The 13,751-nt window shown below is 57.9% G+C and overlaps 2 protein-coding genes across 2 annotated transcripts in view; one reads left to right on the forward strand and one right to left on the reverse strand.

Moving 5' to 3' along the window:
* Positions 1–34: 34 nt before the first annotated feature.
* On the reverse strand, positions 35–10,629 carry SURF4 (surfeit 4). The gene is made up of 6 exons (XM_024126288.3): positions 10,431–10,629; positions 3,390–3,576; positions 2,694–2,770; positions 2,012–2,055; positions 1,381–1,567; positions 35–674 (listed from the first exon to the last, which is right to left on the reverse strand). The coding sequence occupies exons 1-6, from the start codon at positions 10,476–10,478 to the stop codon at positions 408–410; spliced, it is 810 nt and encodes a 269-aa protein (XP_023982056.1). The 5' UTR covers positions 10,479–10,629; the 3' UTR covers positions 35–407.
* Positions 10,477–13,751, forward strand: part of STKLD1 (serine/threonine kinase like domain containing 1) — a 14,378-nt gene continuing 11,103 nt past the window's right edge. Inside the window, exons 1-3 of the mRNA XM_028486188.1 lie at positions 10,477–10,623; positions 10,956–11,030; positions 12,713–12,799. Of these exons, the coding sequence (XP_028341989.1) occupies positions 10,477–10,623; positions 10,956–11,030; positions 12,713–12,799 (309 nt within the window). The remainder of the gene's footprint in view (positions 10,624–10,955; positions 11,031–12,712; positions 12,800–13,751) is intronic.

Here is a 13,751-nt window from a genome sequence, read left to right on the forward strand (position 1 = left end):
ACGTAAACTTTAAAAAAAATAAGAGGGAGACTGCTTTGAATGATACACAAATGTATCTGCTCACAGTACAGCTTGAAGCTCCCCCACCCCAAAAAAGAAACCAAAAAACAAACAGGACTGCGAGGCCACAGCCAAGCAAGCTGCTCGCCCCAGGCAGCCGCGGCCTGCCTCGGGGAGGGAGGTGCTGACCACGGGCTGGCCAGCTCTGCGTGGTCAGATAGCAGGTTGTGGGTCCAGAGCAGATTTAGCCATCAATTATCAGGTGTCCGCAAATAAAGTTCTCAAAACATCTGTGCCTTTACCAAGGGAGGGGAGGGAAGAGGATACAGAAATGCTGGCAGTTAGTCGAATCCACCCTGAACCAGTTCTCGACGGCCACGGGTCCCAGCCAGGCAGGGAGGGGTCTGTTACCACTCTTTCTTCTTCTCGTCCATGGACACGCCCCCGGGGCCCAGGGCCACCACCAGGAGCAAGCCTCCGATCACCGACATGGTCTGGAAAAAGTCGTACTTGAGGAAGTCATGCATGGGCTTGTAGACGGGAATGGTCCAGAAGGCGTTGAAATACACGTTGATGGCAAACAGCCACACGACGAGAGTCAAAGCGGCCAGCTTGGTTTTAAAGCCGATGGCCACCAAAATCATCAGAGCCGTGCCCACGATGTTCTGGAGAATCTGCACAGGTTGAAAGGTAAGCAATGGAAATAAACAGGCAGGTTCCAGCTGCCCGTGTCGCTGCAGTCTGTGGGCCAGGGTGGGGTGACTCAGGGCGTGCCGAGAGCCGGCATTACAAGCAGGGAAGAAAAGCATGTCTCCTGCGATGGGGGCAGCAGAGAAAGCCACGCTTTGAACTGAGAAGGGTTTCGGGGAAGGGTAAAAGGTCTCCGATGGACAGGATGGCATTTACCGGGACCTGCTCCAGTCTGAGCCCGGTGGACCTGTCAGTCACAACCACAGACCCTGGCGCTGCTTAGAACCAAACGCTCCCCCCTCGCCAGCACCAGGAGCCCCTCCTGGGGACCCCTCCTGGCCAGGGCCCCCCAGCTCTGTAAGCTACTGGGGGACAAGGACAAAGCCTTCGACTCTGCAGCCCCAACAAAAAGGACACGATAAAGGCAGGAGCGTGAGGAAGGAAAGGGAAACGGGAGCCTGTGCCAGGAACCTTCACCGACAGCCTGGACGGAGCCTTCAGCGAGGTCAGGGAGATTTGGGACTTAATTTGTTGGAAAGGCAGCTTCTTGGTGCATAAGAGCTTGACAGCGTTTTGTTTCCTTTAACAGGATCATCCCAGTGGCCCCTCAGCTATGCTTAGTGCACAAGCCGGGAAGAGAGGGGGCAGCGCCCCTTCTAGAAGGACAGGGACCCGACCAGGAACACTTACCGAGAAGAAGCTGGCATCAAAGTGAAGGAGGGTCATGAACATCAAGACCAGCAAGACCCGGCCTCCGAGCTGCATGTACTGTTTGGGGGAGCTCTCGCGCATGGTAGGGACGCCCGCGAACATGCTCTTCCCTTCGGAACGGGACTCCGCCAGGAGAAGCAACAAGCCTCCTCCCAGGGCCAGGTTCCTGAGGAACGGACATGCCACGCTAGTCGCTCAGGCTCATCAGGCTCTGTGAGCGCCCGGTGGGCCAGATCGGGAGACCCCAGCAGGAGCGGGGACTCCGGTGACACCCGCGGACAGGGAAGCCCCACACGACCGGAGACATGGATGCATCCGCGCCACCCTCGGGATGGCCTGGCCTGGGCTCTCCTGCTGACCAGCTGGGTCCCTGGGAGCCAGTGCTTCACTTGGACCCTCGTCGCCCTCATGAGATACGGGGTCGGGAGGGGCGACCTCGTTCTCGCCTCTGTCCTGGGGGCTCTGGGTGGGGCAGGAAAAGGCTTCACCGACGTCCACTACGGATTCTAAGCAGCATGGTTTGGACCCAAAGAAACTTACTTCAACCAACAGTTACTGAGTTTAGAAACATGAGGCAAGTGCACTAAGTCACCAACCAGAAGGCACCTACCTCATCAGAAACTTCAAGTCCCATAAAATGCTGTAGGCAATCGTCTAAGAACAGGGGAGAGAGAGAAACTTGAGTCTCGGCATTTTTAGACAGATCTGTATTTCTACAGAACTAACGGCATCAGGCAATTCTTCCGGTATAGGCGAGAATCTAAATACAAGATGCACAAAACCCTTTCAGGACACCGACAGCCCCAAGCTCAGCGTCTCTCAGGGTGCAGTGGTGGCCCCGGATCTGACAAGCCCCTGCTTCCTCAGGGTGGGGCCCAGGACGTTCTGGAGAACGTGGCGGCTCCGAGACACCGGTCTGGAGTAGATGTGTATGACACGTCTCACGTGAGTAGCTAGGTGCTCTTCTTTATGAAGTAACATGCTAACAAGAGAGTGTCCTGGCTGCAGCCGACCCCGTGACTTGTCCCCTTGTCACAGGAAACTCAGGAAAGTGGCAAAAGGCGGATGCCCAGAGTTCGGCCCCTTCCCAGGGTACTCGGCTGTCCGGCCCTCCTGAGTCTCCACGGCTTGCATGGAGGAAAATCCAGCCATTTCTCAGAAGAGAAAGGGAGTTCCAGGCAGACACACAGAGGGCTGAGAGGGGAGTGAACCTGGGTCCTCACAAATACCTTCTCGCCAGAAGCTCTGCTCTAACCAGAGCGAGAGCGAGACCCCAGCCACGTGCCATTTACCTGCAGCGCGATGATGCCAAAGAGCCCAAAGCAGGCGTACTGCACGAAGTTCCTGCTCAACACCAGGATGCAGCCGGCTGGAAAGGAGAAGGGCGGGGGTCAGGGGGCCGTGGCCACCTCACCTGGCCCTCTGGCGCAGCGGCAGCCCAACCGCCCGCCCCCAGGCAAAAAGCATCTTCCGGGAGGATTCACGGTAGGCGCGGGCCACACACGCGCATCCACTGGCCTTTACTCATCAAAAACACTGGTCCGGAAAGTGGGTCCCCTGCTTACAGAGTCACTGTCCATCAGAAAGCAGCTCAACTGCAGAGCTTCAGGCCAGGCTGGCACGCGCAAGTCCCGTCCTTGCCCCTAACGTGCAGGAGAGGGAGCGCTGCCGCCTTCGGCAGGCGCCGAAGGAAGACCCGAGGCCCACGCAGCTGCACTGGTGTCTGATGCTCTCCCTTCTCCGTTTACCTGTTGGTCCTTCCAGACACCCTGGGTTTGGGGTGCCCCCGCTCCTCGCTGGCCCACCCAGATGCCCCCATCTCCAGCACCTCCTGCTCCGGGCACCGATCACAGGGCCTCAAAGCCACGCAGCCAGGACCAAACCCAGAGCACCCGCCCGCGCGCCGGCAGGCCCAACCGCCAGGCCCGGGCTGCCGGCCCGGCGCGAGGAGCTGCGGGCGCGCGGTCCCGAGCGCCAGCGCCACTCACTCAGCTGTCCAAGCAGGTTGAGGAGCACGAAGCAGGAGGCCAGCAGGTAGCCGCAGCTCCAGGTGCCGTCGATGTAGTCCCGCTGTTCGCTCCACTGGAACCACATGCGGACGCCGTCCTCCAGGAAGGTGCTGATCAGGCAGAGGCGTGCCACGTGCGGCAGGTACTGCTTGGTGACTCGCAGGAACTGCGGGGCCGCGGAAAGCCGAGGGTGAGGCGCCCAGCGGGTCCGGGCGCGGGACCACCCCAGCCTCCGTCCCAGAGACGAAGGAGCCCGAAGGCGATGCCACGGGCCCGTCCCCGACCTCCGCCATCTCAGCTGACGTGCGTGTGGCGACCACAGTCACGCGTGGAACCGCCACAGGACACAGGGCGTGGGCAAGGCAGACTCGCCCAGCGACAGACTGAACCAGCCCTCGGAGGCGGCCAGTCGAGGGTGTCTCCGCCGCGGCACTACCGCCCCTGCGCCAGCTCGCTCTCTCGTGGGGCGTCCTGCGCCGAGGGCTGCGAGCAGCCTCCCCGGCCTCTCTACCCACTAGCTGCCGCGGGCAGCCCCGCTCCGACCGCGACAGACCGAACACCTCCAGACACGGCCGCCTGCTCCCTGCGAGCCACGCCACTTACGATGGGTGGTTAGCACACAAACAGGCGAGGCGAAACTGAGGTACAAATGTCATTCGGGTGAACCGCACGCACTTTCTCTTACCAAGCGTTCGAAGCTGAGGTACAAAGGGAAAGAAATCCTATGACACGCGATAACACAGCAGGAACTCGGGAGAAAGATCGGGGACCCACCCACATGAGTGACATGTCAGGAGCCAGAGTCTAAAGGGCATCGGTGAGTCTGACTCCTCAAAGGGACAGCTGAATGAATGTCACAGCCCCTCTTAGGCCAATTAAACCTGTCGCTGGAATAAACAAAGGTGGATATAAGAGCGTTTCTTCGTTTTTGGTGTCTTGAAGAGCTGCTTAAAAGTCCTAGGAAGCGCTCAGGCTGTCCAACAGGGTTAACGAGCCTCAGGCTGCTTAGACCAACCTTTAGTTCGTCAGCTCTGGCTCGGTCTGTACAGAGAAGCCTCCCCTCCTCCGGGGATCTGGCCCACAGCAGCTTGGCCTGGCTGGCCTGGGAGGGGAGGAGAGAGAGGTGACAAGCCAGGTGTCCACTCTCTTCCAGTCCTGGAGCTCGAGCCCCGAGGTGTCACGTCTGCTCAGCCCCGACCCCCACGGAAGCGGTGCCAGTGTCACAGTGAGGGAGAGACAGACGCGCAGACGGTCAAGCACGCAGGCACGGGCACAGAAGCGTGGGCGGAGACGGGCTCAGGGTTCTCACCCTGGCTCTGACGCCCACCAGCCAGCACACTGGACTTGGACAGACTGAGTTACTTCGCGGGGAGGGGGGTGGTCTCCACTATCCTTCTAAAAGTGAGGACAGCTGGGTCCATGGTGGCGAAGATTCTTCCCAACTTTAATGAGCAGAGGAGAAAAGGAAAGGGAAAGGACCCTGTTTAAAAAAAAAAAAAAAAAAAGAGGTCCCAGATACTCCTATGAATTCTGGAGTCCACGCAGAGAAGAAACACATCAGATCAGGGGCTGCGGGGACAGCTGACGCCACATGCCCTCCCGTTTCTGCCTTATGGCCCGAATGATTTCGAAATGCCCAGCAACAGTGTAATCACCCAGCCCGTCGAGAGACAAAGAGCACCCCCTCAGCTCTGATGCCCTGGCCCTCGTGTCAAGGCCCAGCCCAGAAGCCCGGGCGACGACACAGGCCTCAGCTCGATGTGGAAACCGGGGAGAGGCCACGGCGAGGCCGGCAGAGCCCCACCGGACGGCTGTGCAGACTCGGATTCCCAGGCGGAGCCTGACTCGCCTCCGTGCGGCCCTGCGTCCCCGGCGGAGCGCGCCCACCGCGCCGCAGCCCACAAGATGAGACGGAGGCAGTGTTTAAAGCCTCCGTGACGCGTCTTAATTTGAGTGTCTGGGTCAAGAGGATTAAAGAGCGGCCGAGAGAAGGTTCCCTTCGGACACGTAATTCACTGCTCTCTCCGTGTGCAGACACGCCAAGGAGACAGACGTCTCTCTGCTTTGGAAAAACACGGCAAAAGTTCAGGCATCTGTGCTCTGAACTAAACACGAATCTGATTTTCAAAGTCACACGTGGCCTAGGTTTAGGGCTGACGATTTTATAAGTCAGGCCGATCCGGAGCCTCTCTTAACCAGCCACCCGCTAATGAGCACCTGTTTGCATTGAACTGGAAAGAAAAAAACTAGGTGTGATATAACATGAGACCAGACCCAATTTTAATCTTATTGCCTACACACATCTTGGTCTCAACGTGGGGCCCCTGAACCCACGTCACGCTGCTTTAGACAGTGTCCCCTCGGCACAGAAGAGCCCCCGAAGCAGGCACCCAGAAGCCACCTGGCCGGTGTGCGTGCTAAGCCGGCTTCCCGCTCACACAAAGGGCCCGAAGGCCGGGGGCTGCCTGCTGCCCGCGCACCCGCGGCGGTCACCCGTTCTCTCCACTGGGGTAGCTACACCTGACGATATACGGCGATCGTGTCCCACAAAGCTCGAGAAAACCTACTTTCTCTTAGTATTCAGGACAAGAGGGACCTGAGGAAAGCAGTCTGCAATTCTTGTTTCATGAGAACTTGGAGGCAGAGGAAAGAGGCAGTCAGACTTCCTTGATCACCGAGGACCGGGACTGCCCTTCTCAAGGGCCAGCTCCAGCCTGCACATCCCAGAAGATTAGAACCTGCGGCCAGGTGACTTCCCACACATCAGACTGAGTCAGGGCTGGTACTGGAGCTCAGTGACTCACACACGTGCGTCCACCAAGACGCCCGAACCCCCAGTAAGTCTCCCTGAGCACTGCTCTGTAGGGTCACGCAGCACCTCGAGGTCCAGGAAGAGATGTCAGCCGGCCCTGAGCTGGAGAGATGGCCTGGCTTTCTTTACTAAAAACCCACGTGGGACAAAGCGCCCACCAATAGGAAGGCAGCTCCAGGCTGCACCTGACCTTCCGGGAGAAGCCTCACCAACTACAGCCCCCGCCCGCATGCCTCCACCCCCTTCCCCAGAAGAGGCGGGATGGCTTTTCTGAACCTCCTGTCTGAGATCGGCGAGCAAGGAAAAGTGAGTCAGCCGGCTCCTGTCTGCCCTCTCCCCACTCCTTTTTGGCATAAGGCAGGAAGCCCTCGTTGGGGAGGGGGTGACAGAGCAAAGGAACAAGAGGAAAACACTCAGAAGCCACCACCACTGTCACCAGAACCCTACCACGCTGACGGTCATCCACGCACCGTTAATCCAGAGCCCCGAGACCTGGGCGCTATGTATGCCCGGTTCAGTGTCCTGCCAAGGCCATCCTAGCTCTCCAGCCATTGACCAGAGGCCAAGGGGAGCTCCTGGGGGTGAGAGCTTCCAGGACTGGCTCTGTCCTGCCAGAGGACAGGTAAAAATACCAAAGGCCAGGGACCTCCCTGGTGGCGCGCAATGGTTAAGAATCCGCCTGCCAACGCAGGGGACACAGGTTCGATCCCTGGTCCAGGAGGATCCCACACGCCGCAGAACAACCAAGCCCGTGCGCCGTAACTACTGAGCCTGCTCTCTAGAGCCCGCGAGCCACAACTACTGAGCCCGCGCGCCTAGAGCCCGTGCTCCGCAACAAGAGAAGCCACTGCAATGAGAAGCCCGCGCACCGCAACGAAGAGTAGCCCCTCCCTGCTCGCTGCAACTAGAGAAAGTCCGCGCGCAGCAACGAAGACCCAATGCAGCCGAAAATAAGTAAATAAATAAATAAATTTATTTAAAAAAAGAAAATACCAAAGGCCACACTGGAGAGCAAGGCCTCATGCAGCTTATCTGTCACCCTGGTGACGAGCCACCAGGCAGAACCCATTAAGTGCTAGTACTCCTATCTACTGGTGCAAATGTGCTTGCAAGTTACAGTCTGCAGACTGGCAGCGAGTTCCAGCTGCAGGGCACGTGCATAATTTTGGACTGCCGAGTTCATTAGTTTCTGGCTCCTTCCGACCAGTCTCAGATGGCTTCCGAATGCCCAGCTCCCGCAGAGAGCGCTCTCTGCACTTTCTCCAGCAGGAGGACACTGTCCCTGGCCACCCAGGGCAAGGAGCTTGATGCCAAAGAGGCAGCTCGGGCAGAGCCTGCCAGCGGGAAGTAACCAGACCACTCACCCTGCACTCGCGCCTCTGCAGACCCGAAGGGAAGGTCGCAGGACGGCCAAGCCACGCGTGGACTCAACACATCGACCCACCACGTGCTGCGCGAGACCACACAGACCTCCCTCTCCGCATCTAAAGATGGAAACGCTATGGCCAAGCTCTGGGATCCAGGGGCGGCAGAAGTAGTATATACGGAGGACCTGGCCCAGTGCGGGCGCATCGAAGGTTCGGGATTATTGTCATAACTCTCAGAGGACACGCGGCTCTTTTGAGGTCCTGTTCACGGCAGCCAGACTTTCTGGCCAAATCCTGTCAGTTCATTTTTGCTTTTGTTTTCTGAAGACAAGGTTAGAAAAGACAGATATGTCATATTATATGATCAGTGAATTTGATGACATTTCCCCAGTCCCTTCACGTTAGATCATTTTCATCTTAAAAGCTGGACTCGCGGCACCTTTATTGTTTTAATACTATGTAGGTAAATGTTAAAAACAAAAGCGCCACCCCAGATTTTGTCCATAGGAAGCCACTGCTTTGGTTCTGCACCCCACTATCTGTCCACATCCTCCTCACGTACCAAGCCTGCCGCCAGAAGAGGCTCCTAACTTTGGTTGCGACAGCACGCTGAGCCCCGCCCTCCTGAGTCACCCACAGAGGGGTCCACAGACAGCTGTCACCATCAAGGTGGGCTCTGGTGCTAAAAAACTGACAGCAGGCGCCTGCACTGCCCGACAGACGCAGCCTCGGTCCACGCTGTTTCTCCAGTTTTTAGGCAGCGTGCTCTCTTACGATGCTAGTGCTTTGTGCATTTCCCTTCATTTGTACCAGGAGAGGAACACCAGGCTTTAGAAGCACGTTGTGTGTGGTACTAGCCTCAAGGTCAGAGACTGGGTTTCTCCCAGGGCCGTGGCCCCAGGCCAGTCCAGGAGCCTCAGCAGGCCTGGCCTCCCTTCCCATAGTAAACTGGTGCGGGCCAACCCTGTGTGCCCCTCAAGGGCCATTCAGGTTCCAAGATTCCACTTCTTTCATTGAAGGCAAACAAAATGCATGGAGAAGAAGAATAAAGGATTACGTAAAAAGAGTCTGGTGGGTTTTTTTTGTGTTTGGGGTTTTTTTTGGCAGTAGGAGGGTTTATCATTTGATAGTTGGCAGCAATTTGACTGGAGACATTTTATCTAGATTCGGTTATGAAATTCACTTGCAAAACCAGGGTTTTTCCGGGCTGCAGAGTGAGTGTACGAGGCTCTCATGACTCCCTTGGCTGAAAGGAGCCATCTTCTTAGGTAGTTGCTACTTGGGGAAACAAAACTGGGTCACTAAGATTATGGCAATGAAAACCGACAAACTAAGCAAGCCTACTTGGTTTTTGAGAGCTTTCGATATGAATTGTTTTTGAGAGGGATACAATTTTTGGATTGTGTCTGTAAACACAAAATCATGACCTTAGGAAAAACCTTCTTCAAGTTGATATGTTTTATCCCCAAACTGGTTTTTAAAATATCAGCTCACAGGAAAGTAGCGCATAGGAGAACCCGACTGGGAGACCACACAAGAGAGGTATCATCCCTCAAGGGAAACAACAGGAAATCTCGTTCACCAATAACTGATTAGAAAGCGCAAGCGCGCGCACGCACACACACGCACACCCCTTTCAAGAAGCCCAGCCAAAAAATTTAACCTCACTACTCTTAACTCTGGCAAAGCCACACACACATTAAGTGAACCAAAGAAAGAATGACAGTTGGGCCGGACGTGGATCTTCCTGCAGAGATGGGGCTGTTCGTCCGTAGACATAACGGGACACTTTTAGAAGTAAAAGGTACCCGACTGAATAATCACCACCACGTTCTTTGGACCAAGCTTGGTCGAAAGAGAGGGTGGAAGCTGTGTCCTTTCCCCTTTCTAGGATCTGGTTCTGTCCATCTAGTTTTGGAACACCTTTAATGGTGACTCAAGGGCCTGTTTCAAGGGCTTCCCTGTAGCTCAGAAGGCCACCTGTACACCCTTGGAAGGGAAAAACAGGAAGATAGGCTTCCCCTCCTCCCAGGTTTGTGTACAGACAGATACCCATTCATTTCAGTCTCAGGGCAGAGTCCAAACAGGGAAGGAAAACGCAGGGAAGGGTCAAAGGGACCCCAGGAACCCAACACATCTGGGAAAGAGAAAAGAAAAAGTACTGTAGCTTTCTGCAGTGGGGTGCATACCAGGGCGCCCCCCTTCCTCTGGGAGGACCCCAGGCCTCCAGTCTGACCAACCCCCGTTCAGGATCAACTCCCCAGCCCGCCCCCGAAGAGTGCCCAGTAAACGGAAAAGCGTGCAAGGACCACCCAACAGTGTAGAATGCAGAGGACGCGCCCCACGCACCCCGGGGCCTCGGGCCCCTTCTCAGGAGCCGGGGAGGCAGCCGCTGACACCCCTCGGCTTCTAGGATGGCCCGGGCCGGGCTGGGGAGGACGGGCCCACCGAGCTGGGCGCCGAAGCAGGGGCCCGGGAACACACCCAGAGCCCGGGTGGGGGGGCGGCGCAAGGGCAGGCTGGGCCCGGAGGCCGGGTTTGGGGGTGCCCCCGGCCGGGACGGGCAGCGAGCCCAGGAGGGAGGGCCCTGGTTGGGGGAGGGGGCGCGATCCCTCCGGTGGGATCGGGAGGAGTGAGGGCACGGCCCAGGCCTCGGGGCGGCCCTGCGGGCCGGGGGCCGGCTCTGGGGGCGGCCGGGGTCTCGGGGCCGGGCCCGGGGGGTGCAGGCGGGCCGGGCGGGGGCCCCGGGGGGAATCCAGGAGAGGGGGCCGAGGGGGGCCGGGGGAGGAGGCTCCGGGCGGGAGGCCCGGGGGAGGGGCCGGCCGAGCCCGCAGGCCGCACCTGGTCTGCGAAGTCCTCGGCCGTGCCCATCAGGTCGTTCTGGCCCATGGCGGCGGCGGGAGGCTCGGCTAGCTCGCTCGCTCGCTCCCTCGGCGCTCGGCCCTTCGGCGCCCGCGCCCGCGCCCGCTGCGGCCTCCACAGGAAGTGCCGGCGGCCGGCCTCGCTTCTCGTCAGCGGCTCCAGCGGCTGCCACGTAGGCCAAGCCTTAAAGGGGCCGCGCCGCGGGGCCCGCCCCGGCCGCGCCTTAAAGGGGCCGCGCGCCGCCCGCCGCGCTCAGGCCCCGCCCACCGCAGTCGAGGCCCCGCCCTCCCCGCTCGAGGCTCCGCCCGCTCCTCCCTGAGGGCCGGCCTGCTGGAGATGCGCGGGTGCCCCACCGGACACTGTGACACTGTTCGGGCAGGGAGGGTCCCCGGCTCAGGCCAGCACTCGGGGCTGAGGGGCGCTCCCAGGGTGGGGGATGGGCGCTCACCGGACGCGGCCCAGACTGAGCATGCTCAGTTCAGGGTCCGACTCGGCTCGAGCTAGCGGTGCGCCCCAGCGCCCAGTGGTGGGACAGGGAGGCCGGGAGTCTCCCCGCAAGACACAATGGAAAAGTACCAGGTGCCGAGTTGTCCGCTGGTGGGGAGGCGGGGGCGACGAGGGGCCGACGGTCAGGGGCGAGCCCAGGACCTGGATCTCCTGCCGCCACCCCCGGCCCCCTGCCGGTTTAACCGTCACGAGGGGCCAGCGGCCAGGTCCGACCCCAGGGAGGCAAGGGGCCCGTGTTGAGGCCAGTGTCTGCCTCTAGCTCATAGGGTGACCTCGGGTTCCTCCAGACGTGACCTCCGGGGTGCCCTTTGACCCTCTGGGCCTGGGTTTTCCCCTTTCTAAAATGGTGGATGAAATTAAGGCCTCTCCAGTCTGAATATGGGAGGATGGAGGACACCTTCATCCTTTTCACCCATGGGTCCATGTGCTTCGGCCCATAGAGACAGGACACCCTAGAACGCTCAGAATTCATAATCAGACGCCCCCAAACTCCTAAAACACCCCATCAGTAGTCCCTAGCTGGGGGAACTTGGGCCTTTTCCAGGGCCTGTGAAAATGTTTAGGACGTGAAAAATTCACAAAACAAAAGGAAAGGTGCAAAATAAAAATAAATGAATGTTTAACTAAATGCATAAAATGTCAATTTTTTTAACTGTTAGAGTCAGTCTCTGTAAAAAATTCATTAATTTGACAATAATTGGTCAGTTAGATTTTTCTCACTTTGTGAGAATTCCCTTTGTGTGGGAGACTATGGGGTGTCAGCCAGTGGTAAAGCAGGTGAGCTTCTGGGTGACCAGAGAATTTTAAAAGTAGTTACTTTTTCAGGGGGGAAAAGCTTGATCCGAAGACAGGGGTGCATTTTACTGTTTAATTTGCCCCCTAAGAATGCTTAAGTGTGCATTCTTACACCAGCATAAGCTGCTCAGTACAACACCCCTGTTACTCCCTGAGCAGGATTCAGGCTGCCACAGGGGCTGGATAACAGAATCCTGAAACTTTTCTGGACTCTTGAGAATCCTTAGACGCGGGGTTCCACCCCCTATGCGCCCTCCTCGGCATCCTGCCCCCCATCCTCTGATGAATGTAACCCCATCATCCACCCTCACCTATCCCTCAGCCTCCTTGTGCAGAGTTCTGGCATGGCGGCCATCTCTCTGCAGGTCTGGCTCGATGCGCCAGCTCTGGAGTCAGACTCCAGAGTTCCAGTCGACTCCCAGCCCTCTCAGTTATTAGTGTTGTAGCCTCAGGCAAGGACCCTACTCCCTGTGCCTCAGTTTCCTCCAGCGTAAACAAGGAGATAGCAACAGCGCGGACTGCGTGGGTGGCTGTAAAGTGCTTGGCGCATGCCAGGCACACACATGGCTGTGACTATGATTGCACCAGTTATGGACCAGTTACTTTCTTGTTTGGATGCCCAGTTTGGAGGAGGATGCTGGAAGCTGAGATCCTAGGGGGCTAGAGAGAGTGAACAAACCCTCTGCCCCAGGGAGGTGCTGGCTCTTGGATGCCTTACAGGTCCTCACCACAGACTGGAGAAGGGGTGGGGGGTGGTGGACAGAGCTCCAGAGTCGACCTCAAAGAGATGGGCTCGGGTTCTGCCTTCACAGGCCTCCTCATCCTTCTGGGCCATTTCCTTGTTTGCCAGCCCACGAGAGAAGTTAGTTGGGAGGACCGGAAAAGACACTGGAGGTGGGCACGCTTTGGAAAGCGAAAAGATGTGTACGCTTTCCTGAAAGCTTCTCTTTTGCTGGTAGATTTTGGACTGGCTGAAACCTGGGGCCTTGGGGGTGAACCTTCTGGTGGAGGAGACAAAAACCAAAGTAAAGCACGTGATAAAGCAGGTAAGAGGCCATGCCTGTGGCACCCAGTGGGGCTGGCTCCCCAAACACACACCGGTCATCCCCATGTTAGAGAAGGGCGATGTGACAGCGGGTTCCTCTCCGCCAGCAGTCACGAAGGAAGATCCAGCGGGCTGGGGGGGGCAGATAGACGGGGATGGGGGGGTGCCATGAGGCTCCTCGGGCTTCCCCACCGACTCACCTCTCTCACCTTGATGGAGAAGGAATGCTCACGTTCTCTCCACCAGCGACCATACCCACCATTTACGCGGACATCATGCCCGGCATCAGCATCAACTTTCATCTCCTGCCGCCTCAGCAAAGCGGGACTGATGACCCCGCTTTACAGCCAAGGATAGGGAGGCTGGAGGGGGTGGCCAGGGACTTGCCCAAGGTCACACAGGTTTAAGGACAGAACGCTGACCCCGGGCCCTTCCTTCACCTCCTCACCAGGGCTGGCACGGCGGGGTGGAGTGCATACCTGCAGGAGGACAGCCCTTAGCGTGTCCAAGGTCAGGTAGTCCAGATGAATGGAGGGTCTAGGGAAGAGCTTCGTTGGTGGCCGCTGCTGGCGCCCTTCCACCCTGCCAGGCCTCCTGTCTGTGCAGCAGCTCAGCCCCGAGGCAGCAGGGCTGGAAGTCCTTACCGGCCTCCTGCTCCATTGCTGGCTGGCTGTGGGGTTGCCCCGTTGTCTCACGGGCCCGTGGGGCAGGATGGATGACTGCCTTCACCATCACGGAGCTTTATTCTTTTTTGTGAATTTTATTTTATTTATGTTTTTATACAGCAGGTTATTAGGTACCATTTTATACATATTAGTGTATAAGGCAATCCCAAAGAGCTTTTTTTTTTTTTTTTTTTTTTTTTTTGTGGTACGCGGGCCTCCCTCTGTTGTGGCCTCTCCCGTTGCGGAGCACAGGCTCCGGACGCGCAGGCCCAGCGGCCACGGCCCACG

The sequence above is a fragment of the Physeter macrocephalus genome, unplaced genomic scaffold (assembly GCF_002837175.3).
Source record: "Physeter macrocephalus isolate SW-GA unplaced genomic scaffold, ASM283717v5 random_708, whole genome shotgun sequence".
NCBI lineage: Eukaryota > Metazoa > Chordata > Mammalia > Artiodactyla > Physeteridae > Physeter > Physeter macrocephalus.

Excerpts from the sequence above, each read along its gene's own strand:
- SURF4 (XM_024126288.3), bottom strand. The coding sequence starts at position 10,478 with ATGGGCCAGAACGACCTGATGGGCACGGCCGAGGACTTCGCAGACCAG. Across the intron at positions 2,771-3,389 it reads CAACCTGCTTGGACAGCTGA|CCGGCTGCATCCTGGTGTTG; the intron begins GTGAGTGGCGCT and ends TCTCCTTTCCAG. Across the intron at positions 2,056-2,693 it reads TTGGCATCATCGCGCTGCAG|ACGATTGCCTACAGCATTTT; the intron begins GTAAATGGCACG and ends CCCTGTTCTTAG.